The sequence below is a fragment of the Chlorocebus sabaeus genome, chromosome 13 (genome assembly GCF_047675955.1).
Source record: "Chlorocebus sabaeus isolate Y175 chromosome 13, mChlSab1.0.hap1, whole genome shotgun sequence".
NCBI lineage: Eukaryota > Metazoa > Chordata > Mammalia > Primates > Cercopithecidae > Chlorocebus > Chlorocebus sabaeus.
This window is the reverse complement of record NC_132916.1, coordinates 60,669,702-60,696,605: the sequence shown is the minus strand read 5'-3', so window position 1 is coordinate 60,696,605 and position 26,904 is coordinate 60,669,702. Positions and strand designations below refer to the sequence as shown.

At 39.7% G+C, this 26,904-nt stretch overlaps 1 protein-coding gene across 3 annotated transcripts in view; it reads right to left on the bottom strand.

Moving 5' to 3' along the window:
- Positions 1-1,546: 1,546 nt before the first annotated feature.
- The window catches only part of PDE7B (phosphodiesterase 7B), a 332,402-nt gene continuing 307,044 nt past the window's right edge, over positions 1,547-26,904 (bottom strand). For all 3 annotated transcript variants that reach the window (XM_008006932.3, XM_008006931.3, XM_008006930.3), the window contains 5 exons: positions 22,770-22,861; positions 17,494-17,638; positions 15,409-15,505; positions 9,601-9,681; positions 1,547-5,459 (listed from right to left, as the gene is read on the bottom strand). In XM_008006932.3, the coding sequence (XP_008005123.2) occupies positions 5,224-5,459; positions 9,601-9,681; positions 15,409-15,505; positions 17,494-17,638; positions 22,770-22,861 (651 nt within the window). In that variant the 3' untranslated portion in view covers positions 1,547-5,223. The remainder of the gene's footprint in view (positions 5,460-9,600; positions 9,682-15,408; positions 15,506-17,493; positions 17,639-22,769; positions 22,862-26,904) is intronic.

Sequence of the window (26,904 nt, the reverse complement as noted above, 5' to 3'; positions counted from 1 at the left end):
AGTTGTCTGTAATTTAAGGGAGAACCTGTGTCTATTGAGCATCTGCCATGTACCAGAGAGCATGCTTGGTGCTTTTTGTATGCAAACTCTTTTAATTGCCACAACAATACCATAAAAAATATTGTCTTGAAATTATTATTATTTTTTTGAGATAGTCTTGCTTTGTCGCCCAGGCTAGAGTGCAGTGGCGCAAACTTGGCTCACTGCAACCTCTGCCTCCTGGGTTCAAGCAATTCTCCTGTCTCAGCCTCCCGAGTAGCTGGGATTACAGGAGCCCACCACTACACCTGGCTAATTTTTGTATTTTTAGTAGAGACAGGGTTTCACCATCTTGGCCAAGCTGGTCTTGAACTCCTGACCCCATGATCCACCCCTCCCCTCGGCCTCCCAAAGTGCTGGCATTACAGACGTGAGCCACCACACCCAGCCATCTTGAAATAATTTTATAGCAGTTTTAGTAATTTCTCTCTAGTCAGAGGATAAGTTAATGACAGAACTAGGACTGGGATCCATTTCTGTGTTGGAAGTGTATCTGCTTTCTATTGCATTGTATGCCAGGAGGGAGCTTTAGCTGCATTTGAGCAATCATAGGTGTTTCACGAATTCTCTAAGAAGTGTTCACTGGTAACACCAGTCTCTGGCACAAGTCTGAATGCTCTTGGAGGTTCTGGGTCTTTTTAAATCCCAATATCTAGCACAACATCGGGCACATAGTAGATCCTCAATCAATATTTCTTTAATTGAAATCTAACTGCTCACGTAGGCTTGGCCTATTTGACAGTGTTTCAGCTAGGTTCCCACGTACATTTGAAAGTCATGCCTGACCTTTACATGACTAGTGGGGCATCTCTTTTGATTTTAGCTTTGTGATATAGAATATCCACAAATGAAAAAGTAGCTTTGCATTCAAACATGGAGAGTCATTAAGGAATCAGAGGGATTCTGAACACAGATCTTAATAAAATGAATATGGGAGAATACATAAAGATACAAGAAAACATTGGAAACATTGGCAGTGTTCTTTTTCTCCCTCTATTTCCAGATGGCTTTAGAATACTCAGTTGTTCTGCTTGAACTGTTCCATTGTTCTTCATGGCCTGTAATCCTGAAATGTGAGACCGTATTTTTCACAAATAATTCTTACACTGAGTTGGCTACGTTTTTACAACTTAAAACATTGTACCTCATTCTCATTCATATATGAGGTCGACAAATATGAGTCAGAAAAATATCAGGACTCTGAGGAAATGGAAAGCTGAATGGTGGCCCTGTTTCCCTAACTTGGCACTAAGGAGCAAGTGATACCTTCATGGACATGGGCGTTTCTGTGCCCCCAAAGTGGAATGAGTCATGTGGACCATGTTTGCATCTGTGTTCTTTCCTTGAATGTTTCCTCTCCTGAGCAGTGGGTTCCTTTTATTGAATCTAATTCGTTGGCTGGTAACATGTTACCTGGTGAGAATTAGGATATTTTCATCTTGTGATATTTTAAAGAAATTATCTTTATTTTTAATTGTTCATCTAGACATGCCAATGGCTACTTGGGCCACATTTTGAGCAAAACTCACAAGGGTTTTTTTTTTTTTTCCAAACCTCACATGTGTACACAAAATGACACAATTTAAAGGATCTGTTTAAAAGAACAAAGCATGAGAAATACAGTGAGATACAAGCTCATAACCAAACCTAAATCAGTGAGCAGATCTGATTCAACATGAGAAAAGATTACAAAACAAGTCCTAGTTTTGTAGGAAGCACTAACTGAAGACAAAGTTGCAGGACACGCTGCAAGCCCCTTTGTGGGGAGCCATAAGCAGAGAGAAAGAGCCTGGTTTTTACTTAGCCTAGCAGGGAGTTATGGGTAGGTCAGGGTTTCATAAATAAGGTCCTGACAGTTCATCACTGCTATCAAAAGGAAGAGCAGGTTTTGCCTAGCAGGCCTGGCAGTGATATGTATTCTCTCTCTGTGTCTTAATTTGATCTTAACTTTACTGCCAGCTTACTACACAGAGTCCTTTGATTCCTTTCTTCTCAAGCAATGGAAGAATTAAACTTGGTGAGTCAACTATTGATGGTCCATGGACAAGGAGAACAAGATTGTAAAGAAAAAATCTGTGTGATGATCCAATAGCCGTGTTTTTTTGTTTTTGTTTTTTCTTTGAGACGGAGTCTAGGTCTGTTGCCAGGCTGGAGTACGGTGGCGCGATCTCAGATCACTACAATTTCCACCTTCCAGGTTCAAGTGATTCTCCTGCCCCAGCTTCCTGAGTAGCTGGGATTACAGGCACACACTGCCATGCCCAGCTAATTTTTGTATTTTAGTAGAGACAGGGTTTCACCATGTTGGTCATGATGGTCTTGATCTCCTGACCTTGTGATTTGCCCACCTTGGTCTCCCAAAGTGCTGGGATTACAGGCATGAGGCACCGTGCCCAGCCACTGTGTTTGAACTAGTAATTGGACTCCTATTGAAATATTGCAAGAGAACCACTAATAGGCAAGAAAAAAAAGACATTTTCAGTCTTTTTCTTTTTACCAACAAATGAGGAACTCAAGAACTCTCCAGTTGAATGAGGGAGGCAGCTCCATCCAGTTTATGCCTCATTTTACTTCAGATTTTTATTGTACTAGTGGCTACATCACGGGCTTACCCGTTGGATATTTGGTAGTTTTTTCTCTGTGAGCTCTTCTTCAAGACCTAATTGTAACGTAAACACTTTTGCCCTATCAACTCTGAACTACTAAGAACACCTCCAATCTCATTTATTTAAATTATTATATAATTATAATTTAAACAAAGCAATGTTTTAGTCCCAAGGCAGAAACCCTATTAGCTAAAATAGCGTCTTCTTTCTTACCTCTACTTTTCTTGTCCCCAGCAATTGCCTTCCTTGATTTGACCTCATATACATTAAAAATAGACTACTCAAAAGCCGTCTCTGTACCATCAAACCAAAGTAAGACAGGTTTGGAAACAGAAATACATCTGACATATTCCCTTTTGGGGCCTCACCAAGATGAGAACTGCAGAATACTAAAGTGATAAAGAAAAATATATCAGTTCATGGTTTTACAGAAAAAAAAAAAAATACAAAGCTAGTGTTAACTTTCCACAACCTTCCTTCTTACCCACATCAATAATTTCAACTTACCATCCACCTATTTCATAAGATCGTCACACTTTCTTTAGCACCATCTGACGGTCTCTCCCACTTTAATGAAAATATAATAAACTCTCCAAAGTTTCCCCTGAACCTTAATTCTGCAAGCCTCAGTCTCTCTATAGGAACTTATTACAGGCCAATCAGTATTTCATTTGTATGTTAGGAGAAAAATCTCCAAAACAGTTGCACTTAGGAAATGAGTGCTAGCTGTCATTCTGTCAGCACGAGGATCAGGTTGATAGTGGCAGGAACAGTCATCTCCCACTACCACACCGTTTAAAAAGAAAGGGGCCTCAAGAATTTTCATCCAACATTAGTTATGCTGAAACTTCTAAAGAAAAGGTTGAATGCACAGCATTTAGCAGCCTAGAGAAGAATGCTGTAACAGATTTTATGGCCAAGTGTCTGCAGAAAAAATGGCAACGAAATTTCAAGGTGACACTCCAAGCTAGAGACATAATTAACTACAATGACCTGCCAGGAAGGTAAAGTCTGTTATAAAACTGAAGTATTTTCTTTACTTAAATAATACGAACTTCAGCTAAACAGTTGGGTAGTTGTTCACATGAGATTAAGGAAAAAGAAAAATCCAGTTACTATTGACACTGAAGAAATGCACACCAACCAAACACCAAAAGTACTTTGGTACTGTAGCCATAATAGACAAATGTGTGGCATGGGAGCAGGGAATTCCCTGATGGTTAGATGACAGGGTCATAGAAGGTTTTCGAGACCTGCTATGTCTCCTGTGAGGCTGACGCACCACCACGTTCTGTAACAAGAGTCACATAAACACAAGCTTAGCAGCTGGCTTGTTAAAACATCGCTGCGTTGAAAAGTGACTGCTTCAGGCTTGTTGAAGGGTCTCATTAATCTGAGGAAACGACGCTTGGTGCCATAGATTAAACACTATGGTCTCAAGCGGAATGCACGTGAAGTTTCCAAAATGTTTCCTCAAAGACTTTATTCAGTTTTGGTTTGTGACCTTAGCTGGAAAACATACAGATGGACATGGGAAGGCAGTTGAGAAAGACATCTATGAGGATTTAAGTCGGGCAGCTTTCAGAAGATGAAAGATGTTTAAAGTTAAGGCCTTTATCTGCAAACAATAGTATATTAATAAACTCTATACCATATTTACAAATGCATTCTCTTGTATTAAAACTAACAGTATTCTGTTCACAGTGCCATTGTTTATACAGGTAGCAATCCCATAATACTCATGTATTTTGGCATGGGAATCAGTAGCGTTTGGTATTTACAGAAAATGTACATGGGTGAATATAAACATGTCATGGAATCCATAAAAGACAGATTGGCTAATGGTGCAAAGGAATGAACTGTACAGCACCTTCCCTTAGGATTGGATAGGAAACATGGTTTCTTAAACTGAGAAGATGCCAAGTCTCTGCCCCAAAGTGGCATAATAAAGTCAATAGCAAAACAATGAACCCCCTGTTCAAGTTTGGGTACATTGAATGATCTTAGTCCAAAGTTGCAGATCCATTGTCTAGTGCATAAAATATAAAAGTTAAAAAGATTTATTATTTTTATAATAATTATTATTAAAATAGAAGGTACTTTCTCTCACACTCTCATTTGTGCTCTTGCACTTAAGACCAATATCCTTGGCGTTGCAAATATGCTGGTGTTTCTGTCACGCAGATCAGCAGTCAGATGGCAAACGCTCAAACGCTCCAGACTTAGGAACTGCTGCCTGTTCCAGTGCGACCCCGGGCCATGGCGGACAGGGCAGGAGCACCTCCTTCCTCCTAATCTTCTCCTGGAGCAGGGTGAGCCTGCCCATGGGATCAGCTCCCACATTACTGAATGGAGTTGCTCATTTCGGCAGCGAATGCTGAGGTGACAAATGGCTTCAGTACATTTGCGAAAAGGAGGGGAGGCAGGTAAGTGGGAGGAAGGTGGCGTTCCAAAGAGCCCCAGGACAACACCCAGAAATTGGCTGGGCTGCTGGGTGAGGGCCCCTCCACGCTGCTTCTGCCCTCTGGGGTCCCTGCCGGAGGAAAGCATCCTCTCCGCGTCTGAGCTGGGCCGGCCTCTAGGGGCTGTCGCCTTCCCGCGCCGTCTGCTCCTCGCTCTCAGTCCCTTGGCCTGCGTGGTCCTGATCGGGCCCGCTGCCACTGCTGCCCCTGCTTCTGTGCTGCCTGGGCAACAGGCTCTTCCACTGGGCCTTGTTGTGCGCGAGGTGACCCAGCATGTTCTCCGACAGTGCGCTGTTTCCCGTGAAATGGGCCCATTCCCGGAAGAGCGGCTCCACGATGTAGCTCATGAAACCTAGAACAGGCAAGGCCAGACTTAGCACCACGGGGCGGTGAAACCCGCTGCTTTCTCCCTCCCAAGCTTGACTGGGGACCCACCATGCCCGACTAATTTTTGTATCTTTAGTAGAGATGGGGTTTCCCCATGTTGGCCAGGTTGGTCTCGAACTCCTGACCCCAAGTGATCCACCTGTCCTGGGTTCCCGAAATGCTGGGATTACAGGCCTGAGCCACCACGCCCGGCCTTACTTAGGTTTTATTGTATTTCCTTGATGTGTAGCTGTGGGGAGAAATGGCAAATGTTTTCAGCTTAATAAAAATTTCCAGCTCCCGGGCCAGGAGGGCAAGCAAGACGATGGTGGCTACCCTCAGCCTAGGAGCATGAGATGTGTCACTTTGGGCTTGTCCCTGAATGGCTTTGTGCCTCAGTTTCCTCATTTGTAAAAAGATGCTAAAGCGAATACTAAACTCATAGGGCTGTTATGACAATTAAATGACTTAATGTACGTACAATGCTTAGAAAACTCTTGGCACATAGTAAACTCCCAGTGAATACTGGCTATTATTTGCAGAGAGAGAAAGACGTATAAGTAAAAAATGTTAAAAAAAAAAAAAAAAAAAAAAGTCTCTGCCAGAGCTAAAGAAGGCAGGTGGGGAAGGGATGGAGAGGGCAAATGACACCAGAAAGGGACACCTCACAAATTTAGATCAGCTGAATAATTCATACCCTTACCCTGTGGGATATCTTTTTCAAGATGATCATTTTACAGTCCTGTCTTGCTTTCAGTTATGTTAAATAACTAAGTTTAAATAAAGTTCACTCATTTTCAATACAGATTTTTACTTGTATGAAAGTCCTGCTTTAATGACTAGATAAGATTGCTTGCTATGAGACTTCTTTGTTTGCATGTCTGTTCTCTTACATATTTAAGATTTGTTGCTTTCTAATCGTGTTTTGCTGCGTTAATGTGCTTTTCATAATAAACATGACTTGTTTATTGGAATCCTCACAAACTTGGACTTATTTAGGTTTTATTGTATTTCCTTGATGTGTAGCTGTGGGGAGAAAGGCAAATCTTTTTCAGCCTAACAAAAATTTCCAACAACTAATCCTGTATGTTTACAGGCATGTGAATTACAAGGCTAGATTTGATTATCTTTTTGTTGGACAAACGGCAGACACTTGGCCTTTGAGAATGCCATAGAGATGGAAGAGAGATGCAGCAATACACAGTGTTACTATACATTTCTGCATTGTCTCATCTTATGTGAAATATGATTTAAATATTGTGAGATCATTGTAGAGAACCTGAACTGGAGGGGGAAAGTTAAGCCAGTGACTTGATGTCTGTATTTGGAATTTTGGTAAGGTTGTATAGGCTGTCAGCAGATGAGGATTTCATGTTTTGCTTGCTGTTCTTGAATTTTCTTTACCTCCTCCACAATATCCATATTTAATTTCTAATATCATTCACCTTCAAAGAGATGAGATATTAGATATCTAAAGACAGTTTGCAAAATTCCACTATTCTCAAGTTCAAAGCGTGAATATTTATCAAGTTTATCTCAGTATAAAAAAGTTACAAATCCAACATTTTAAAATCCCACTCTCGAAAAAAGGAGAAGCCTCATTTTCTTAAGTGACCCTGGCATTATATTTATACTTTTCAGATATAAAGACTTCTTATGCTAGGTAGGAAAGTGATTTTGAAGTCTGAATAGACACCAAGAGGCAGTTTTTCAAATTAAGGAAGGCTTCCACATTATCAGATTTGGAAACCTGTTCCATCAGTGTGTTTTGCCAGCCTCTCCTCAAGGGATGAACTGACATTGCTGGGCTGTTGTCCTCCTGGAGGGATGGTGGGATGATAGGCGGTTGCGGGGAGGAAGGGGGAGTAGGGAGGAATGGTAGCCTCAGAGTAGACAAGGATTGAAGGAAAACCTCTCTCTTTAGCCTTCTATAGATTTCACCAATTAGAGATTCATTTGATTTAATACCTTTTTATTTTTTGTTTTAATTAATTTTTTAAGAGATGGGGTCTCACCCTGTCGCCCAGGCTGGAGTGCAGTGGCGTGATCATGGCTCACTGTAGCCTTTACCCCCTGGGCTCAGGTAATCCTCCTGCCTCAGCCTCCTGAGCAGCTGGGACTACAGGCACATGGCACCACACCCAGCTAATTTTATTTTTTTGTATTTTTTGTAGAGATGGGGTTTTGCCTTTGTTGTCCAGGCTGGTTTTGAATTCCTGGCCTCAAGGGATTTACCCACCTCAGCCTCCCAAAGTGCTGGGATTACAGGCATGAGTCACCGCCCAGCTAATACCTTCCTTTTAAAATGTAGAATTTGGTAGAGAGAGGGAAGCGTGGAGCTGGGGAGGAGATATTAAGCCCTAGTTCCATTTGGGTAGATATAAATTACTTAAAAAGAAAAATTGGATCTAAGCCTGAGAGTAGCTCTCAGAAAATTCTCATTTTGGATTGAGGCAGGAAAAAGAGGGGAACATTTCAGTCAGAGGAATAAGGACAGAGGAAATAGCTGCATTACTTAGGACCCACTGGAAAAATCATTGTCTTGGGGGCTAGAGCCTGTAGCATCCTCCAAGTTCTGTTTATCTCTTTGGGTTTTTCTGGTTTAGCCTGATCTGTCCCTGCCACCCCACTTCTCAACCCTCAACCTCTACGAGCTGGCAGATGTGGAACAGAAGCAGAGAAAGATCTATGTACTAAGGATTGTTTTATAATCACCTTCCCTTTCTCTTTATTATTGGTGTGCTGGTGTAGCATCCATAGGATTTTCCTATTCACTCAACCCCCAGCCCCTTTTAAAAAGAGGTATCTATGGTAACCACATTTTCCTGAGCTGAAAATCAGGACATACGATCTGACAAAATAAGTGTGTTCTCATGACAACAACAGGACAGAATCTCTGAAATCAGGTCTGTCTCACAAATCCAGGTTGTGTGCCAAACCACATGAGTCCTTTCGTTTGGGGGGTTCAAAATGTCATTGACAGTTGCCTGGTAAATTTCTTTCCCACTAGAGCTTAACACAGGGAGCCTCAGGATTAGGACTTTGGTTAGCATCTAATTTTGAATCACGTCTGCAGAACCTCCATGGCTAAAGCAATTGATAGGAGAGAATTGCCTCCCAGGAGGCTGAGGCTGCAGCTGCATTTCTGTTGCTGATACTCCCCCGCCAGCCACCCAGCAATTCTGTATTATCATCTTTCCTGGGTTCTAGTTTTCTTTTTATGCCACCACCCCCAGCTCCCAACTTTGGGGTGGAGGAATCTGTTTGATTGTGAAAACTACGTAACAATATTAAGGACAATTTTACTGGTAGTCAGGGTCAGAATTTATAAGGAAAAGAGTTAAAACTCTGAGTTCAGGTTCAATGGAAGGAAACTGCAAGGAAAAGAAAGACTTGCTTTAAAGGTGGGTGCAATTGGTGGAGTGTCTTAGGTGTGATAGAAATTCTTACTGGAGCAAAAATATTTCTTCCACTACAGTGCCTAAAATTTCCACAGATTCTGTGGAAGAGCAAGAGGTCTAGTGCATAACTTAATTAGATAAAGCAATACTTATTTTGGATGCATTGGCATCATACTTTAACAGTTTCCCATCGTTGACATTTGAAAGAGTGTGGTTTAGGAGAATAACCTGAAAATAAGTTTTGAAGGAAGGACTAGTGAAATAGGGGATCCCAGGGTGCAGCGGGATAGCATGGCTCACAGGCTCTAGGCCTAGAGATTGGGCTCTTGGGCGCCAGTGTTAGGGATGAGGGGTAGTGACCCAGATTGGAAGGGTCCTAAGGGCAGATTCTGCTGATTCCCACCTTCAAGCCCTGAAGAGAGCGCGAATAGTTGATTCTTGTTACTTCTACTCTTTTTGGTTTTGATTCTATTCTAATCTACAAAATTAAAATAATGCAAGTTAAGGGCCTATAACAAAGCTTCGATCCTATGTTTCATAAGATCTCGACAGATAATTAGCAGAGTAGTCATGATTAAAATGTGAATTTGGACTCAGCCATTCAAAAGGATGTTGATTAAACCTCCAGTGCTGATCTTTTGAAAGCTGTGTGTAGATCTTTTCTTTGTGACTTTTGTGAGATGTGCCAAAGGTATTTATCTGAAATTAACACTGAATTCAACTCACCAATTTGTATACTAGGGATGGAATCTTTCTGTTGATTACAAAGAGGACTGATTTCCAGTTCAAATTTCTGTTCAAGTTCACCTAAAAAGAAAAAAAAGAAAAAAACACATTGGTAATCTAGAATTTATAAAATGAGTAGTAATAATTTTAATGACCTCGTCAGAAGAAGTTATTCTGGGAATTACTGTTTCCTGACTTGTTATCACTTAAGGACCATTCAGCACCGACTTGCTCTGCCTTACTTTGGTAGTTTCTGTAATAATTTAAAATACCATGGTGCCAATGACCGTTCATAATGGCTCATTGCAAGTAGGTGTGCTCTGGGACTAGAATAAATTTTTGAACAAGACCTATAAAAACAAGAAAACAACAAATGAGAAATTTTCTCACATGAAATAAAAGTTCTGGCTTTAAGTGACAGGTTAAGAAAACAGGTTTTATCCTTCCTTCTCCCCACTCCACTTTCACGCTACCTGACCCTAGTCTTATTTCACCTGAGGACAACCAGGAACAGTAAGTAGGTAGGAAATGAGGTAGAAGGACTAGAAAGATCTCATCTAAGCAGCACCTCAGTCTGTAACTACAAAATTAATCAGAATCTTCCATTCTGATTCCTTAGAATTTTACCTAATGCAACTGAAGGTGAAAAAACTAAAGGTCAGAATGGTGGTTTTTTTTGGGTTTTTTTTTTGAGACAGGGTCTCATTCTGTCACCCAGGCTCGAGTGCAGTGGCATGATCTTGGCTCACTGCAGCCTCGAACTCCTGGGTTCAAGCAATCCTTCTGCTTTAGCCTCCCAAGTAGCTTGGACTACAGACATGTGCCACTACGCCTGGCTAATATATTTTTAATTTTAATTTTTAGTAGAGATGAGGTCTTGCTATGTTGTCCAGACTCATCTTAATCTCCTGAGCTCAAGCAATCCTCCTGCCTCCGTCTTCCAAACTTGGGATTACAGGTGTGAATCTCAGCACCCAGCTTGAAATGTTTTTTTTTTTTTTAATGCCTTTGTCAGCTATTAGGCTGGTGCAAATGTAATTGTGTTTTTTTGCCATTACTTTCCATGGCAAAACCCGCAGTTACATTTTGCATCAACCTAATAGAAGATCAAAGGAGAAATGCATTGTATAACACTTCATTGAAATACTTCATCAGTCCTTCCTGAGCATAAAAAATTGAGTGTTTTTCCCAACACAAAAATTAATCTGGTTAATCAGTGGAAGGTTCACAGTTGTGAATCTACTCTGCTAAAGTAGAAGAGAGAAAAACATTTATATAGTGATTACTGTGTGCCAGGCACTGTTCTAAGCATTTTACATATGTTAATAAAAAATCGTCATGGTTTTTTGTAAGAGGCAGGCTCTCACTCTGACACCCAGGCTGGAGTGCCATGGTGCCATCATAGCTCACTGTACCCTTGAACACTTGAGCTCAAGGGATCCTCCCGCTTCAGCCTCCTGAGTAGCTGGGACTACAGGCATGTACCACCACTCCTGGCTAATATTGTTTTGTTCATTTTTTTTTAAATAGAGAAAGGATCTCTCTATGTTCCCCAGGCTGGATTCAAACTCCTGGCTTCAAGTAATCCTCCTGCTTCAGCCTCCCAAAGCATTGGGATTACAGGTGTGAGCCCCCCTCACAGGCATATGTTAATTTAATCCAAATAATAACCTTATTATAATCCCCATTTTACAGATGAAGAAAATGGGAATTTACAGATGAAGAAAATGGGGAGTCACAGGGAAGATTAAGTATACTGACCCAGTATGTTGCCAGTAGGTCACACCAGTAGTAAAGTGGGGAGCCTGGATTCCAGCATAGGAAGTTTGGTTTCAAAGTGTCTGCACTTAACCATTGAGCTGAAGCCCCATTGAGGCCACAGTTCTGTCATTTTAAGACTGTAGTCTGCCTCATGGGGTCTCTTGTCCCTGGTAATCCTCAAGGCTGAAGTGAGGAAATCATTCGGGCTTAACCGGAGTGGTTCAGGGCAGTTTGGCCACCCTAACTGTTCAACTCCAGATGATTGTAGCCTTCTGAGGGCAGGCTAGGACATCATATAATATTAAGACAAACTCTCCTAAAGCCAGTTCCACTCCTCACCTCCATATTTCTGTTAATAGTGATTTTTCAGTCAAGTGTGACACTTGGAGGAGTTGTCTTTGACTTCTCCCTTCCCTTCACCCTCCATCTCATCTGAGCCTGGCTGCAGACCCTGGTACCTCCCTGCTTGTTTCTTCCTCTTAAATCTTGTTTCACATCCTGTTTCTCCCTCTTAGACGACCTTTTTTTGCCCCCTTTCACTCTGCTTTAACCTGGTCTGGTGTGTTGATAATTTATTCTTTGTTGTTGCTTCTTAGCTAGTTTTCTTCCTCCAATTCTTCTTCCACTTCAACTATATACGTTGCCCTAAATGCACTTTTTGAGATGACACCCATTGTCATGTTCTCTATTGTAGCCTGGTGTCCAGGGGCCTCCACAATCCTTTCATTCTTATCTTCTATGAGACCGAGCTGGTCTACAAGGCAGGGTGCATCCCTGCCTCAGTGGCTTCCATTCCATTCTATCGAGACCAGTGCTGTCCAATGGGATTTGCTGCAATGATGGAGATGTTCTTTACATTGCCCACTGTGGTAGCCCCTTGAAATATGATCAACAAGACTGAGGAACTCTATTTTTTATTTATTAAATTTTAATTTGAATTTAACCAGTCACATGTGTCTTGTTGTTACCATATTGGAAAGTATAGAACAATGCACATCACTCAATACTGAGCTCAGATCCTACCTTTCAAGGTACTGGATCTTCTCCTGTGACCTCTATCATTAGAGGTTTTCCAATTAGATCATTTATTCATTTATTCAACACGTTTATGTTTCAGACACTTTGCTAACTAACGTAGAGAATATAAAGGGGAAATTTGCATAGTTTCTTTCCTGTAGAAACTATACTAATTAGTACTTTGAGAGTACAAAGCGTAGACTACCTGTAGTTCATTGTATTCTTCATAATATCTCCAGTGGGGCTTTGTACATAGGACAATCAGTTTTGCTGAGGACTAGACAAAGCTGGAAGCAGACGTTCAATAAAAGGTTCTGGGAAACTAGGTTGGTTGAGATAATATCAATCTGTAGTCACAAGAGGACAAAGTCTAATTTTTTTAAGGTTTTTTGGGGAAGAGGAGGGAGGTATATGGTATTTGGAATCCTAATCTCTGTTCTGAGAATATAACAGTTTTTCTAATTCATGGCATCTTGTTTTCCTTTCCCCCCGTGTCTTCAGCCTTGATTTTAAGGGTTTTCCTTTGCTTAACATCATGAATCACATTAAAGATACTTTGTCCAGGACTGTTAGTAGTCGGTGGAAGCCTGCCCACCAGGAGCAGGCTGGAATGAGCTGAGATTTGAGTCCAAATCTTAAACTGAAAGATTAATCAAAATGACACAAATCATCCTTATAGAATTAAAAAAATAATAATTCAGTAGGGAGGACAGGCAGTTTGGATGACCAGGGAATCTAATCTTCTCTTTTTTTTTTTTTTGAGACAGAGTCTCGCTCTGTCACCCAGACTGGAGTGCAGTGGTGTGAAGTCAGCTCACTGCAAGCTCCGCCTCCCGGTTGATGTCATTCTCCTGCCTCAGCCTCCCAAGTAGCTGGGACTACAGGCCCCTGCCACCATGCCCAGCTAATTTATTCTTTTGTATTTTTAGTAGAGACGGGGTTTCACCATGTTAGCCACGATGGTCTCGATCTCCTGACCTCGTGATCTGCCTGCCTCGGCCTCCCAAAGTGCTGGGATTACAGGCGTGAGCCACTGCGCCCAGCCTATAATCTTCTCTTAAAACAAGCAGAATTTCTACTAGACCATAAGGCTATTAAATAAAAAGGACCAGATCTACTCTTTCTATTCTTCCTCTGCCAGGAAACATGACAGAGGAAGGTACATGACAGCCTGCTTTTAGTGATCAGCCTCACAAATGTTTTAGGTTTTTCCGTGTTATGTGTGCATATATCACTAGGACAATAAGCAGTTTTGAGAAAAGACGATTTTTTTTTTTTTTTTTGAGACAGAGTCTTGCTCTGTTGCCCAGGCTGGAGTGCAGTGGCATGATCTCGGCTCACTGCAACCTCCGCCCTCCTGGGTTCAAGCAATTCTTTTGCTTCAGTCTCCTGAGTAGCTGGGACTACAGGTGGGTGCCACCACACCCGGCTGATTTTTGTATTTTTAGTAGAGACTGGGTTTTACCATTTGGCTGGGCTGGTTTCAAGCTCCTGACCTCAGGTGATCCGCCTGCCTCAGCCTCCCAACGTGCTGGGATTACAGGTGTGAGCCACCGTGCCAGGCCCGAGAAAAGAAATCTTATAGGTTACATTTCTTGGTTGATACCATTTACTGTACTTAGTTGACAACTTTGATTTACTGGCACTATGGGCCTTACTATCTACCTAAGTGACATGGTCCTGCCCCAAGGTGCTCAGAATCCAAATAAGGTGCAGGATGAGAAAACAAAAGGTTTACACTGCAGTCGATGCTGACTTGTGCACTTTAATCATGCTGGACATGATTGAGTCAAAACCAAGTGGGCTAGAGTAGACTCTTTCCTCTGTCTCATTGTTTGATTTGCAAGGTCGGAGATCTTAGCCCCTCTCTCACTGTGGTATTTCAATATTTAATATATCAAACAGTAAAGAAAGTATTGATTATATCTAATTTAAAGCCCCCTAGCTCCAATTTAATCATATTTCCTTTTGTTTTACCCTCCTTGGAGATTTTATTTAGGGGCAACCTGATATTTTGATTTCTAACCACTTATACTCAATTCAAGTGAAATTATATACAGAGTTGTAGGAGTTACATGAGCCCTTTTATTCTGAGAGAAAGATACAGTGAGCAGAGCCTTCTGGCCCCACATGAGCTCAATGAATTCTTCTGTCTTTGGGGCCATCACGATGTTATTGACGCATCTGTCAATGGTGCCTTCTCCAAAAGGCTCACTGTTGCTATTTGACCTCCCCACAGAGCTGGTATGTGGGACACTTCAAGCTTTATTTGTTCTTAGCCTCTCAAACCTGATTCTGTCACTAGCATGAGGGCACTGCTGATGCCTGAACAAACATCCTGCACATTGAAACCCAGCCTGAAGAAACAAGGCTGTATTTAAAGGCTGATACTCCACCCAACATCAAGATCCTGCTAACTAATTCATTGCTTTATTTCTGAATGAGGTTAATCTTTAAAAAATTATACCCTAGTTCAGATCCACTTGTCTTTTCAGAGCAAAATCCTTCTACCTCACTGTTGAAACTATATTTGAAAGGAAGAACTCACTTTTTGGTCAGCTGTGTCCAATTTCATCATTAATTTTTTTTTTTTTTAAGAAAGCAAGGAGAAAGAATACAAAAGGAGTCTAAGTTCTGTCAGAGTGGAAAACATTGACCTCAAATGACATTTAGCCTTTAGGCTGCACTTAGCTCATTAAAATGAAGGTCAAAGTCAAAATCAAACTGTCCCACGCATTCTTATATCCACAGAGGAGAGCCATTTATAATCAATGTCCCACTTTTGCTCATTTTTATTTTGCCTCATTACTACCTGTTTCTGTAGTAAGTCAATACGTCAATGTTATTTATTTTTAACTTTTTCCAAAAAAGCGTTGGATTAGTTCCAAGAGAGTTAAAGAGAAAGGTTAGGATAACAAGAGTTGATGAAAGAACAAATGTCATGATAGATCAGCCAGTTCCTGTTTTATTAGGATAAATGCCTACAAGAAGACAGGGCAATGAAATCTCAGCTGTTGGATCATTACTAACCTTGCCTGTAGAATTCTTCACAGACCCTTTCACTCCACTGCTTGCTCATCTCCCAGATTCTACAAGGGTTGCAAATGTCGGCACACTTCAAGGCGATCTGAGAAATGACAGGGCAGGGAGAGATTGTCAGAGGATCCTCCTTCAGTTGCAAAGCACCCCAAGCCAAAGGGGCTATCAAGCTGCTCAGTCTGCTCACAGTACCAGGCCCATATTTACAGAGTACCTCCCCGACATGCCTCTTCAGGAAACTGCACTTATTCACCACTGTACAAAGCCTGCATTGAGAATGCTGGCTTTATAGCAGTGAGGAGAGAAGAGCCACAGTCCAAGGACATGTAGCTTGCTGGAAGAGACTTGGGTGGGCAGGCCAAGGAAAGCCATGGCCTGGCTCCTTCTGTAGTCCCACCTCCTGCAGGCAGGGAGGTTGCAGGGTCCCTGGCCAGGCTCAAGTGAGATCATCCGGACCTCACTCTCACAGTAGCCACACTGACGAACTCCATACATCACTTAAATTATGCGTGTTGGCATTTATGTCTGCATGTGTAAACTCAGACTGCCAGTCAGGGGATGAAGTCATATCAAACCTAGGAATGCTTTGTTTGCACAGCTAAATTAGGGCCTTCTTGGCTTGCCTCACACTGGTCTGGATCTGGGATGCCAGCTTTTTGTCAGTAATGATGACCCTACGAGAGTTACCTTGAATTCCCAGAGAAGGAGATTATCCCTTTTAACCACCACCTGCTATCAAGAGACCAGCAGTGTTCATTGGTTTGACACAATTCCATGGGATCACAGAACAGAGAGCAATGTTGGAGTCTGGAAGAGCCTTGGATCATATCAACTTTCAAATTTAGTTGTTTATATTTGTTTCCTGGTTAGTGGGGGTACCAGTACATGTTGAAGTAGGTAAGTGTCAGAGAAGCCTCCTCCAGCCTCTGCCTTAAGGAATGCATTTGAGTTAGCAAGACTTCCTTTTGAAATGCAAGTGTTAAAGCCCAAATCTTTCAGCTATTCACAACTTGGCTTTAGTCACTCAAATCAGACACCTGGCTGATCCTTGTGGCATTCAGGAACTAGAAGCCTAGTTTGGAAAGAAATAAGGAAGGAGTCATAGTTCTACAGCTGGGAGTCGGGTATTTCCTGGCAAGGATGGAGTACTTTGGACAGCTACAGAGGGTAGCACAAAAGCCTAGAACAAAACTGTATGATTCAGTCTCCAGGTATAGCTCCATCTCCTCTATCTAGATGAGTCTGGGGTCCATTCACTGTTTTTTGAGCCAAAAGAAAAGGAAGACAAGAAAAAATGGAAGATCAAGAAAGAAGGTTCTGGTTTGGATACCAGGTCACATTTTTATTTGTGATGTCCACTCTGCCCTGATGTAATTTGTCATGTCACAAATGGCTTCTTGCCATGGAGTAAAACAGGAATGGACTTGACCCAATATAATTCAATTCAGTTCGACTTTATTTTTTGCTGCCTAGAAATAAGACCAGATAAACATGTTTAAGACTCAGATGAAAATAGAAGTTTAGATAGTAAAAGGAAATCAAGTTAAATAGGTTTAAGGTAAAGGGAGGCCACTTGTCTTTCAATTTTTGTATGTACTGTAGTTAATATAATATGCTTTTGTGTTTCAGAAACAGACTTTTAAATTGCATGGGTATCACAGTAGCTGATTTTATACCAAGCCACAAAATGTGGTAGACCTTTACTGCATGCAGCCATCCAGCAGGATTACTCTGTGATAAATGAGTTACTGAACAAGAAAAATGAGATATTATCAACTTGTTGACCTAAAACCCAGATTTTGCTTGGTTGGGAACCACTTATAACTTTCATGCATTTCAAAGCCTTTACTAAAATAGGTCACTGCTCTAACTCATACCATCGGAGATAACTCCTTCTCAAATGTGCTAAAATTATTGATCATGGCCCTGAGTGGATTTTTGTTGTTTTGTGTTCTTTTAGAGACAGGATCTCACTCTGTCACCCAGGCTGGAGTGCAGTGGTGCAATCATAGCTCACTGTAGCACAGCTGAGTGTTTTTACTCAACAGAAAGAATGACTTTTATTGTTTTGTTTACCTGAAGCATAAAGTGCCTGTCGTGTGCGTCCTCCAGTCTTAAGTCTTTATTGTGGAGGTGAGCTTTCAATCTGGTCAAAAATTCATTCTGCCTGTTGATGTCTGTTGCCAAGATCAAGGAGCCCAGCTGCTGTTCAATATCCTGTCTGCATCCACAAGAATGAAAGAGAAAAACACACACAGCAAATCCCTTTGATGAGGGTGATTGATTTCATCATCAGGTGGCTTGTAATCTAATTTCTGCCTTTGATTCTGTTTATTACACAATGTGCCAGTCTTTCACTGCCTAAGAGCAAGTCTCTCACCCACCAGTTCCGTCCTTGGACAGGAGGCATGCCAAGAACCGTATAAAGTGATTGAAACCTTGAAAAACGAAGTTGTGGTAGTGTAGACATTCCTACGGGTGAAAAAACCTGAAAGCCAAATAGAAATGCATGCTTTAGGGAGGACACAAAAGACTAGTGGAATCATGAGGTCTGTGGTGTGTTTTTAGAGTTCATATGTGAAGATGTGCATGGAGAGAGAAAAGGGCATAAGAATAGTAATAAAAATGAAGAGAATAATAGTAAATGGTACTATGGGATGGAAAGATCCATCAATGGAACACAATACATAGACCAGAAAGAGATTTTGGAACTTCAAAAACAATAATTAAGACACTGTTACAAAACCAGTGGGCAAGAGATATATTAGTCAACAAATGGTATAGAGAAAATGGGATATCTTAGAAAGATAAAGCAAGTTAGAGCTTTACCTCACATATACAAAGTCATAAAGGAAAGATCTATAAATATTTGTAAAATTTACCTTTAAAAATAAAATATATGTAAGTAGAGTGCATAGGGAATACATATATAGTTTAATGAATAAATAGAAAATGAACACCTTGTAATCACCACTCAGGTCAAGAACACTACCTGCCAGTATCCCAGAGGTCACATTGCCTGTTTCATCACATCCCCTTTCCTTTCAAGCCCGGAAGTAACCACTCTCTTGTTCTTTGTTTTAATAATTTTCTTGCTACTTAGGATTTTACCACCTGTGAGTGCATCTCTAAACCACACAATTTAATTTTAACTGCTTTTGAACTTTAAGTTATATGGTATGTATCAGTGACTGACTTCGTTAGCTAAACATTATGTTTTTGAAATTCCTTCATGTTGATATGTAGGCTATAGTTTATCCTCTTTTGTTATAGTGTACACCACTCTGTAAAATTCCATTGATAATGAAATCCATTCCATTATCCATTCTACTTTTCATGGTCACTTGAGTTTTTTCTAGTGTTTGGCTACTATGAAAAAAGCCACAGTAAATATAATTATATACCTCCAGTTATGCATGTGCAGAAGTCACCCTAGGGTTTATATTCAGGAATGCAATAATTGGATGACAGGGTATGTTTACCTTCAATTTACTAGATAATGTCAATTATTTCCAAAATGATGGTATAAATTTGCACTCCCAGCAGAAGCAGATGAGATTCTCATTGTTCTACATTCTTACCCTTTACATTTTTTGCCAGTTTGATGGACATGTCATGCAACTCACTGTAGTTTTAATATGAATTTTCTTGTTTACTAATGAGGCTAGACATATTTTCATGTGTTTACTGGCCATTTGTACTTCTTCTTTTGTGAAGTTTCTACTCTGGTTTTTGTCTATTGTTCTGTTAAGTTGTCTTTTTCTTTTTGATTCTGAAGTTCTTTACGTATTTTAAATACAGGTCCTTTGTCAGCTACGTGTTGCAAATATTGTGTCTGTGGTTTGTCTTTTAGCTGTCTTTATGATGTCTATTGATGAAGTCTTAATTTTTATAATTTTTATTTCTAAATTTATAAATAGAGATGGGAGTTTCACTATGTTGACCAGGCTGGTCTCCAACTCTTGGCCTCAAGTGATCCTCCCATCTCCACCTCCCAAAGTGCTAGGATTACAGGCATGAACCACAATGCCACCAGGAAGTCTTAATTGTTAATGTAGTTTAATCTATAAATCTTTTTATTTATGGCTAGTTTTTTCTCCTCTTTAAGAAATTTTTCCCAACTCTGATGAAAAATTTCCCTACATTATATTCTAAAAGCTTTATAATTTCACCATGAACATTTTTTGTTTTTAAGCCATACATACATCTTTAATCCAGTTCTGAACATAAAAACAATTATATAAAACAGAAAATTTACAAGAGAAATACAAAATATCTCAAAAAATAAAGTGATATTAAATATTAGTATAGCAGAAAGCAAATTCAAACCACTAGGTGATATTATTTCTCCCATTTTTATTGGTGAGGATTAAAAGTAATTGCTAAGTAATTTGCTGAATTATTGAAAGATTGTAATACCCAATGCTGTCAAAGGTATCAGAAAAATGGTTCCCCTCATTCTTTGTTAGGGAGTATAAATCAGTACTATGTTTCTGGAGGGTAATTTAGGAATTAGTGGAAAAAGCATTTGATGAACATAAATAATTTGACCAACAGTCCATCTACAAATTAACATTAACATGTTAGTAAAGATATAATTAGTAAAGCTATGTTACAAAGATGCTTATTCTATTGTTGTTTATGATAATGAAGCACTCCTTGGGGAAAACAATCACAAAAATTTATAACGAGATTAGTGAAATAAACCATGGTACACTCATACTGTGCAATTATGAAGTATGTACACCTATAGTAACTGACATTGAAAAATGTTATCTTTTTAATGCTAAAAATGAAATGCAAAGCATGTAAAGCATGATCTCTATAGTCATAGAAAATAAATTGGAAAGATCTATAATGGGATTATGGTTGATTCTTAAATTTTCTTCTTTATACTTCTCAAAATTATATGAATTCTTTGAAAATATGAATACTTAAATGTATAATTGGAAAATAAAATTTTAATTAGGTGAAATGTTTCATGAATCAAATTAAAAGCAAGCTAAAAACTTCACGTAATATTTACCACATATAACAAATGGTTGCTGTAGTTAATATACAAAGAGTTCTAACAAATGAATAACACTGATAGGAAAATAGGAAGAGACCAAATATAAAAATCTGTTCTCTAAAGAAATAGCAATGATCAGAAAATATATGAAAAATTTCAATCTTGGTTGTAAGTAAAGGATGCATACTAATTTAATGAAAACTACTTTCTCTCTCTATATATGTATTTGTGCATATATGTATTCATACAAAAATGTCAAATTTGCAAATATTTTTAAAAGATAATAAAGATAAAACTCAGTTTTGGTGATGGTACATTGGTACATTTTCTTATAATCCATCAGTGGGAATACAGGTAGATGCAGCCTTTTAGAAGAACAATTGAATAATATACAAGAAACTTAAAAATTCAGACCTTTCTGACCAACACGTTTTATCTACAAATACTTCCTGAGAAAACAGAGTATCAAAGTTTGGGATATTGGAAACCATTTCAATTCTAAATGAAAGGCAGTAGTTGTATACAATAATGCCATATGACTGATAAAATAATTTTAATTTACATAGCAGGTTTAATAATTTGGAAAAAAAGTCTTTATAGTAAACAAAAAATTTCAGGATATAAACTATAAAATAAGTTCCCCAAATGACCATATTTTGTTAAAATAAGTTTGTTTTGAAAAAAGACTAAACAAAAATAAACTAGCCAGGTTAACGTGAACTATCCCTGGATGGCAGAATTACTAGTAATTTCAGTTTTCTCTTTCATATCAAGCTGAATCAATGAAAGTGCTAAAAATCTCCATTTTTGGCCCTTAAAAAGAGCAACTTCACATAGTTCAAACTAACACTTTCCTGACTTTTCCTTACTTTTTATAATTAACCTGCCCTACTTTTAAAATCAGAAAAATGAAATTAAATCATTTACCTGTGATGGAATAATAATAATGATTATGATAATGACTTTTGTTATAAAGTTTTCACATATACTATTGTATAACAATTATTCTTCTGGCAAAAGCAATTTATAATACTGTGTTCCACAAAGACACATAAAAATATATTTTTCAATGGAATCCATAGACATGAAATGAATATTTTAGGAAAGAAATATTAGTTGAGTAACAGGATGAATGTAGGTACTGACTGGGAGAAGCCTGGTCACCCAAGAGTCCTTTCCCCTTTCTCTTGCATTTTCTTCTTTCCTGTTCTCACTATTCTTCCTTCCTTTCTCCTCCTTTCTTCTCTATCTGTCTCTCCCCTTACCTCCTCTTTTCTCTTCTTCTTCTCACTTGATTTCTTGCTCTAGTTTTTAGTTCTTTTTACATTTAATTCTCCAATCTTTGCAATTTATTATTTTAGTAAAAGGCATAAGTTTTTATTCCATGCATGAGAGCTGGTTTTATTTAGTTCCAGGGAGTAACAATTTATCAGAACTGAAATTACTCCTGCAAATTTCACATTCCTCTGGGTGCTAGGAAACAGCATGAGATCAAATCAGAGGGCCAGGAATCAATCCACAACCCAGAGTATGCTGCTTGTTCAGTTGGGAGATACCACTTGGTCATTGACCTCAAGTTATGTGCCTGTCTCGAAGGAGGGTACAGCAATCTATGTCCTCTTTTCACCTAAGTTTCTTGGGCTCTGCACGTGTTCATTAAACAGATCAGAATTAATGGCGGCCTTGGAAGCCAGTATTAGCAGCTAACTTGGGGCCGGCAGGAAAACGAAGCAATGGCCTCAGATTTAGTGGGACTCGGCCTACATACCATGGCTATCAAATAGTGAACCAGAAAACGAGTGTCTCCTCTTCTGTTTAAAGTGCAAGAGACGTAAGGTAAATTAATTGGTGAAAAAACTGCTAGGGCCATTTCAATTACTTAGCAAAAGACATTTTAGAAAAGAATTTCTGACTTCTATTTTTGCTAAGACTGGCAATTACAAAACATACTTTTTGAACTCTAGCTTGAGAAGGCCTGGTTCCTTCTTGATAAATATTTATTACTTGGATCTACATGGGAGGACAATTTTGCTAAACTAAAGGACGGGAATTTGGCAAAGCCGAGCACTGATGCTGAAGCGTGTGAAAACTGAGAGCTGTTTATTATCCCTTTTCCTGACTGTCAATGACTGTGCAAGGCCCTTTGAAAGCACACAGAGATTTTGGTTTCTGGGTTGCTGTAACTGACACCAAATCTCCTCTGATAGACAGCTCAGTGCAGGCAGGAAGCACAGCCGGCTGGCTCTCTGCCATTCACGCAAAGGGTCCCAAGCCTGCCCTAGAGAAAGTAGCTTATCTTTACTGTGTGCACATCAGTATGTTTCATCTTGGCAGTACTTACGTCATTTCCTTTGGCAAGTGAGCAAGAAGCCTTGATTCTCGAAGCATGCCAATTGTAGATCGCCAGTGGTGATTCTCCAGGACAGACATATTCTAGAAAGAAAGAAAGTAAGAGTTATAAACGAGAGGGAAGCCAGATACTGATCTTTCATGCTGAATACAGCTCCACGGATGCCAGCATTTTCCCTCCAGTTTGTACCTGATGACACAGAGGCAGACCAGGAAGAAAAAAAACAAAACCCACAAGATAAAACAACCGTGAGGTCTAGTCTCAAGGCAATGATGATGATGGGAGAACAGCAGGGCCCGCAGCTGACCCTCTGCTGCAGGGTTGAATAAGGATCTATTTCCAGCATCATTCACTCCTGCCTCTGCCCCTCTTTAAATAGCTCAGTCAGGCCATGCTAAATGAAAGAAAGTGAAACAGGTAGTAATGGATACCATGGCACTATAGTCATAACATAATCCAAGATTATACTAGCAAACTGATTGGAGGCAAGCCTCACAATCTCTGGTCTAATCTACTGCACTGACCATCATTTCTTAACACTAAGAACCTCCTAAGACCAAACCACCAGGGTAGCTGGTGACACATTCAGACTCCTGAGTCGCAGTCATTATGGTTCTGATTTGATAGGCTTGTGGTAATACATTCATGTGTACGCTAAGGTTTGAGAACCATTATCTTGCAGGCAGCTCTGCCAGTAATCTTTGTGACCAGCACCTTGGCATTTAGCTGATTAAATCCGTGAGTTGGAATCTACAATTGCTTCCTTGCTCAATTATCTTAACATTGCTGTCCTTGAGGGAACCTGTGTTATTTTCAATCTCTCCCTTGACCTGTTATTTTAAATATGCTTTTTATCTGAACAATTAACCATTTAAATGATGAATATTTCTTACACTCGATTGTGTTTTGTTTTAATTAGCAAACATTATGTCCTTACCACTGACTTCACAGATACAGAATAGAACTCCTCTTGACCTCAGGCAATATTTTATTTGTTCATTCAGTCTCCATTTTGTTTCAAGAGTGGTTATAATCTTACAAAACATAAGAGGATGGTTGCTATGGTTTGAATGTCCCCTCCAAAACACATGCTGAAACTTAATCCACAATGTGACAGTATTGAGAGGTGGGGCCTTTAAGAGGTGATTGGATTGTGGAGTAATCTGTTTATGGATGTAATGGATTATCATGGAAGATAAACTGGTAGCTTATGAGAGAGGAAGAGAGAGGAGCTAACACTTTAGCATGCTCAGACCCCTCTCTGTGTGATGCCCTGAGACGCCTCAGGACTCTGCACAGTCTCCACTAGCAAGAAGACTCTCACCAAGATGCAACTCCCTCTATCTTGACCTTCTCAGCCTCTATAACTGTAAGAAATAAATTTTGCTTCCTTGTAAATTACTCAGTTTCAGGTATTCTGTTATAAGCAACAGAAAATGGACTAAGAAAATAACATTCAATAAAAAGTGAGAGACACTGTATAATTTCATGCATATGAGGTACCTAGAGCAGCCACAGTCTTAGAGACAGAAAGTAGAATGGGTGGTTGCCAAGGACTAAGGAGAGGGAGGAACAGGGAATTATTTTTAAATGGGCACAGGGTTTAGTTTTGCAAGATGAAAAGAGTTCTAGAGATGGGTGGTGGTGATGATTGCACATTATGAAAGTACTTAATACCACTGAATTGTACACTTCAAAATGGTTAAGATGGTAATTTTTTTTTTTTTTTTTTTTTTGAGACAGAGTCTCGCTCTGTCGCCCAGGCTGGAGTGCAGTGGCGCGATCTTGGCTCACTGCAAGCTCCACCTCCTGGGTTCACGCCATTCTCCTGCCTCAGCCTCCTGAGTAGCTGGTACTACAGGCGCCTGCCACCAGGCCCGGCTAATTTTGTTTTGTATTTTTTAGTAGAGATGGGGTTTCGCCGTGTTAGCCAGGATGGTCTCTATCTCCTGACCTCGTGATCCGCCCGCCTCGGCCTCCGAAGGTGCTGAGATTACAGGTGTGAGCCACTGTGCCTGGCCTAAGATGGTAAATTTTATATCACATGTATTTTACCACAATTATAAAGTAAGGGAAAAGAAGCAAGGAAAATAATATAGTGACGAAATGGAGTCAGAAGTGAGGCTAAAAACCATCCCATTATATCATGCCCCTACTGTATCTGAGCCACCCATATCATGTTCAACTTTTTCAGCAAATGAGGAAAGAGAATCTCTGTTAGTGACACAATCAACCAATACTCCATTAGGAAAACACAAGTCAGGAAAGCTGTAACTGTTCTTGATTCTAAAACTATTCTTGATTCTAAAACTACACACTCATTTATCTCCAAGACTTTGTTATAAGGTAAGTTTCACGAGGCTGAGTCTCATACCCATCTTCTGTAGAGTCTGTCCTATTGCTATTCATTTCACTAATTGCCAAGGAGTCATTATTCTTTATTTACCACTTGACCATGTTTGAAGCAGTAATTAAATTTTGTAACTTTTATCAACTGGTCTATTAATTCCTCTTGGGCACACAACAAAAGAGAAGGTTGATTGGAAATCACATACTAGACTAACTTGTTTTGATTGTAAAGATCTAGGAGAGAAGAGAGTGATAGATTAGTGTGATGTAACAGATGTTCAATTCTGCGATGACATTTAATTCAGTCGCTCATGAGTTCATTTGCAAGACTAATTCAAGTAGATGTGAATATGAGTGCCCTCCATTAGTTTTTCAAGGGCCAGAAAGCTGTAACAAGACCTGATGATAAATGACACCATATCCCCTTGTAGTGGAACAAAAATGTCTGGAAGATGGCCTTAAGCATGGTGACGTATGCCAGCCTGACTTAACATCTTCATTAATAATCTTCCTGAAGACAGAATAAAAGGATACTTGGGAAATTTGCTGGTGAAACCATATTTGGAGATGAGCACCAGGGAAATGCAAGAAAATTGGGTTAGCTTGGAAGCTGGTATGGATTAAAAGACAATAGAGTAGATGATTGCAAACACAGCCTTTGTGGAAGAGTCATTACGCATGAAAGCATGTTTTGGCCAGAACTGCGGTGGAAATAGGGGCACTATGGTGGTTTCCAGAGAGTAAGAAAAGAACATCATGAAGAGGAGAGACTAACATTTATCAGTCACCAACTCTGTGCCAGGTACTTTTCATGCCCTCATCTGAACCTCACATACCCCTCCACTATTTGGATCATGAATTCATAGGTCATAAAAAACTCAGGTTTCTTAGGGAGGCCACACAGCTAGTGAGTAGCTGAGGAAGGCCTCACCCATGCCTGCAGACTCAAACCTAAGCTCTGCATACCGCCCTTGCTGCCTCCCAAGAATTTTCTCTGTGCCACCACATCCAAGCATCAGAAGCCTGAAATTGACTAGCTGATAAATACCTGGAATTATACCTAATTTGCCAAAATTACCTATAGTTGCTGCTCAAAAAAACAAACAAACAAAAAAACCACTAAGGTTGATTGTTCTAATTAGATACTAGTTTCTAAACCCACATTGGAATTCTTGCATTTACCTCTGAATCTGGTTCTTTTGCTAAAAATCTTGTGACCTCTCCTTTCCAACAAAGCTCTTATAGTCCAAATAAATGATATCATGTTAGTAAGACTATAACTTACAAATGTAAGTATTAAATTATTAATATATGATGGTGTCCTTTCCTTTTGCTACCCTAATGCCCCCCAAGGTGGTTTATTATCTGCAAACACCTCTTTCTCTGTGTTCACTTATCAAACCAGCCCCTGTCTTTCAAATTTCACTTCAATACTTCATCCATAAGGCCATCTGCAATCATTCCAGGCAAAGGCAAATGCTTTATCTCCTGAGTCTTAAACTCTTTTTGAATTTTTCTCTGGCATTCCAGAAGTCCTGGGTCCTATTAAATTCAGTCCCATTGATGTGTATTAGAGTTCTTTATGTACTTCCTTTTCTTTTACTACATTATAAGCTAGGTATGAGTAGGCAGCTGACCTTGTTCCTTTTGTACCCACTCAAACCTATGCCTCACATAGAGTTTCTATAAATTTGCTAAGAAAACAAATTACTTGATTTCATTCAACAAATGAATATAGCACTTACTATGTTCTAGGCACTGTGATATGTGCTTGGAA